Below are 5000 nucleotides of genomic sequence, written 5' to 3' on the forward strand. Positions count from 1 at the left end.
TGAGGGTCACACCCAAGAGAAATGCAGTATTCATTTAAATGTATGTAAATCCTAGTACCTGTACATTTAATCATTGTACTTTGTATCTCAATTACAGAATGGGAAATGTATAATTTAGAAAGTGAATGTTTATTAATGTTCTGCAGGAGAGCTTCAGGGAATTTTCAGTGGCTCTGCTATGTCTCACTATTCTGCCCATAAAACTGTTGTGCCCAACACTCTATTTACTATTTAGCATTTCTCCCTTCATCAACATTATAATTATTACTTTATTCTCACTCTATCCATATGCAGGAGCCACTAACATCAAGACTACTGAACCGAACAACGCCAACACTAACAAGCGCACCAGGCAGCTCAACTTTTACTAGCACTGCAGTGAGCAGATCTGTACCTCTTGGTCCTAGTATTCCTCCAGGGCCATCTGTTCCTCTACCTCCATCAATTCCTTTGGTTTCCACCTCAACTGCCACATCTCTCTCTTCCACAAAGTCTTCATCTGTTTCAGGTAGGTCTTGATACAAATGCAACTCTTATGTTTACACTGTATAAATGATAATAATTATTACAATAACTCTGGTTGTCTCTTCATCAGGAGTTTGTCATGTACATGTACTTGGTATAGACCTCACTTGATTAGACACTTTGTCATCCCAATAATTATAGGTCTTGTGTTCAACACTCTTGAGTATTTTGTTTGAAAGTAAATGTTTTCACACACTATTTTTAATGAAGGAGACAAAGAATGAAGTCTCTGAGTTTTGTCACACATCTGTACAGTCAAACCTCTATTAACGGACACCTCCTGCAAGCAGACACCTCCCAAATGCAAACACCAAACCCTGGTCCTAGCGATTTCTCCTCAAAAACACTACATATTTAACCTCCTGTAAGCGAACATCTCTCGTAAGCAAACACAGACACCTATTCGGGGTCCACAGTGTCTAAGATATCCTCCCGTAAGTGGACAGTAAACGATATCAAGAAAATTTATGACAAAGTTAATGGGTTTGATTTTAAATATGGGTTTGTTCACATTAGGCCTTGATTATGATCGAATTATAATCGAATTAAGTATGAAATGAGTTCACATCAACTAATTAGTCCCTGATTATAATTGGATTATAATTTTTTCAAACATCCTCAAAGGGGGTTGTTTGAAGTAATTACAGTGCGTAATTGAACTGAATGGCGAGCATGTGGTGGCATGAACAGACAAAACTTCTAATCGCTTTATGGAGCGAAGGTTTGGATTTGTGTTCTTCTATTCTCAGAAGCTATCCTTGGTTCTCTTCTCGCCTCAAGCACATGATGGTGATGATAATCGTGACAGCCTCGCGTTACGGCGCCATTTTGTCTCACACTGCGAGGTTATCCTGCCTATTGTATTTGAATTTTCGCAGATGTGAACAGAACCATAATTGAATAAAATTAAGTGGAGTATAATAGCCTGAATTATACTTCAGTTGATCACAATCAACGTTCAGTGTGAACATGGCTTTAATCTCACACTCTCCAAGAATTGACAAAACATTGTAATGTCAATTGCAGTTAGCTTTTTATTTTCATTACAGTACATCAAAGTTTTCCTTTTTTAACGAAAATTTGTCTCCTTGAAATTTAAACTCGCAAGTCAATTCCATATGATATCCTGCTCCTCTTTTTATGCGCTTTCCCACAATAAGAACCATTGCTGAGTTAGATGCACGTTTCAGGAACTTCATCACCCAATCTCAAACATATTCAAATGAACAAATGGCATCTCCCTGAATTTCATATAGAAAAGGGAGGTCTTTGAAAGATGTACTTATTAGAGCTAATCTCTGAGGTCTTTTCTGAATTTCCTATCTTGACCGATCGGAGTTGTGTTTGGCCTCTCTACACCGTGGAACACAATATTACAAGTTGTCTTCATTAAAAGACTTGCTGTGGTCCATTATATGCTTGTGGTGTTAAGATTTGTAAATTAATTCTGCTTAATGAAAACCTAACTTGTGCTTCCCCCATTTCAGTAAGAAATGGGTTTGCACTAACTGGTCCAGTGTGATTGTACCTTTGTTACTCAATGCATGGAAGTACAAAATGTTAATGCAGCTGCGCCAAGAGTCCTGTGAGTAACTCAGGGGCTGGTGCTCAGTTGCATTTCTAACCCTAAGGCTGATCAGTGGACTCAAGTTTGAGCTTGCTGGAAAAACTTTTAGCCATAATTAGTTAAATGATTAAATTGGAAGTATGTTTCATTACTAGAACGTTTCCTTTCCATAAGTTTGCTTGTAATGTCATGCGTTCAAATTGAGTGAAACTATCACATTCATTTACGTTGCAATATCAAAAGAGCCGCTCTCACTATGGTGTGATATTACTAATTTTCTTGTCAGAAAATGCTTCTGCATCATCTCCTGTTAGAAGCAAGGAACCATCCATTGCAACAGCAAATAACATTGATACACTTTTGGGTGCAACTGAAACAAGTGAAATAGTTCAACCTCCAGAATCTGTTCAAGACAAAGTGCACTTTATCTTTAACAATATTTCACAAACAAATTTACAACAAAAAGTAAGTCAGTGTTTCTTTAGTAACATTTTTATATTATGTAAATGTCAGTGTCATTTTTATCATTTTTCAGTAATTATGTAAGTGAAAAATGCAATATTTTAAGTAAATTTGAAGCAAGGGTTTTTGACTATTTTATTTTCTAAGGTCTGTGAGAAATAGAAATTTTGATATTAACATAATAGAATGCAAAATCAGGGATTTTTTTATGTGACTTGCCGCTGAAAATTTGGCCCTCTGTAGTTGACTCAGAATATTCTCAGCACTTACCTGCAGCATCACAAAATGAATCCGGCTACTTTACTGCAGTTTTTTTTTCCATTGTGATAGAAAGTTTTCCACAACATGCATTTTCAACATTTTTGAAGTCAAGTAAATAATAATTTTGAAATAATGATTAATAATAAACAAGTTTGATGTTATGTTTTGCATTGTTCAATTTTTTTCCAAAGGCTGAAGAACTCAGAAATCTGATCCAAAGTGAATACATATTGTGGATGACACAGTATCTGGTCATGAAAAGAGCCAGTATAGAACCCAACTATCATCAGCTGTATTTGGAGTTCATGGAATCAGTAGAGTTAACAAACCTTGCTAGGGAAGTGCTCAAGGAAACGTACAGAAACATAAAGGTTTGAATACAGTTTGATATTTTTGATTGACCAGTGGCCTCACTTGATTAAAAGGTGGGTACCTTGGAAATCCTTGGTGTCTGCAGGATAGCGCTTTCATGGCAGAATAAGGCCAGCAATCCGTCTGCAAAGCCTTAATTTCATTCTTATTGAATCAGTGGAAGGAAAAAGGCACAGAAGTGTCTCCAAGCATTGAAAAGAATTATTGATGATCCTCCCTATGGCAAGTTTGAGTTTTGACTGGAAGGGTCTGTAAAGGGTACATGTACTAGTCAAATTTGTTAAAATATTCTATAAAAAAATTATAAGAAAGTTAGATTATTAAGTTATGTGAGCATTGTGGCTCTTCATTCCTAAATTAATTATTGGCTTTCATTGGTGACGTGGGGATACTTGAGTAATCATTGACAAATGAAGCTCTTCATTTCAGACATTCAGTGCAATATACATGTAATCCTATTCGATAGTGTGTTCTTCCCTCCTCTCCTTTCTTTCTTTATTGTCAACAGGTTCCTGTTTCTTTTGCAGGTGCTCCTGCAATCTGACAAGGTTCCAGCAAATTTCTCTGATCGATCACTACTGAAGAATCTTGGTCATTGGCTAGGATTGCAGACCTTAGCAAGAAACAAACCAATCCTTATGAAGGTAAAAAAGATATTTAAAGTGCTTAAAACAGATTCAGCCTGGGCTTTCACTAAGGTTTCACTTCCAGGGCAATTCAAATTAAATTTTGCAACCAGGGGCCATGTCTGAAAAGCAATTCCTAAATTTATCATTTGTTTATAATTCTAAAAAATTAACTTTTGACATGCTGTTAAGACCGTAGAAAACAAAGCAATATTGCAATGTTTCATGACTTGGAACATTTTCCTTTTGAAGTTACAGTCAGTACAAAACAGTTTGTCACCCAAAATATGACTGAAATGTTTTGGGATGCCCCTCAATGCTGAAGAAGCAAGCAGGTGTGGGGATCTTCAGGAAAATATCTAGGCTTGCAGTTAAGGCAGGGGAATCGTGAGCCCTACACCATTTGTGACAGTTATGCCAAGGCTTTAATTGAGATATTTTTGCTTCTTTGCAGGATCTTGATCTCAAGTCTTTGATCATTGAAGCTTATTTCAAAGGGCAACAGGTGGGTCATTCTGGAAATTGCCCCTGAAGAAGAACAATTATTAGGATAATGATAATGATAATGTGGCTGCTGGTGAAAGGCATTTAAGTTGGAAATGAGGGGTAGAGGCTTGGCACCCTCTAATGGTGGTAGATTCTTGAAGAGTCTGTGTGGGTTACTAAGTTTTAGTCTGGACCTGTGCCTTGTTGTGACTTGGTCTTTTTTTGTTTTGTATTTTTTTTTTGCAAAATGGGAGCTGCCTTTTCCGTTATTTTTTGACAAAAATACCTTTTGACAGTGATTTTTACTCAAAAGGTGATAATCTATTGCAGGAAATGCTGTATGTGGTTCCATTTGTTGCCAAAGTCATAGAATCATCAGCTAAAAGTAAAGTGTTTAAACCACCAAATCCTTGGGTTATGGCCATCATGTCTGTTTTGGTAGAATTGCACCAGATGCCTGATTTAAAGGTCAGTTTATTAAAATGTAGCCTGCTTCTTCATAAATGCTGCCATGTTTGTTTGCATTGTTCACCTCACTGCCCTTCAACCGATGTACAGTACTTTGTAAGCAGGGACTGGACACACCATTATTAATTTTTCAAGTGAGAGGGATGAAAAAATCTGGCCAAAGTAAACTTGAAATAATTATTTGTTATTTATTTCACTTTTTCATCATGCATTGCAATACAATGTCCATCCCA

The 5000-nt window shown here is 36.6% G+C and overlaps 1 protein-coding gene across 1 annotated transcript in view; it reads left to right on the forward strand.

The window, feature by feature from the left end:
- LOC138009883 (CCR4-NOT transcription complex subunit 1-like) overlaps positions 1 to 5000 on the forward strand; it is a 48571-nt gene that overhangs the window by 23963 nt on the left and 19608 nt on the right. The window contains exons 26-31 of the mRNA XM_068856892.1: positions 295 to 508; positions 2379 to 2557; positions 3007 to 3186; positions 3715 to 3831; positions 4268 to 4318; positions 4630 to 4767. Of these exons, the coding sequence (XP_068712993.1) occupies positions 295 to 508; positions 2379 to 2557; positions 3007 to 3186; positions 3715 to 3831; positions 4268 to 4318; positions 4630 to 4767 (879 nt within the window). The remainder of the gene's footprint in view (positions 1 to 294; positions 509 to 2378; positions 2558 to 3006; positions 3187 to 3714; positions 3832 to 4267; positions 4319 to 4629; positions 4768 to 5000) is intronic.

The sequence above is a fragment of the Montipora foliosa genome, chromosome 1 (assembly GCF_036669935.1).
Source record: "Montipora foliosa isolate CH-2021 chromosome 1, ASM3666993v2, whole genome shotgun sequence".
NCBI lineage: Eukaryota > Metazoa > Cnidaria > Anthozoa > Scleractinia > Acroporidae > Montipora > Montipora foliosa.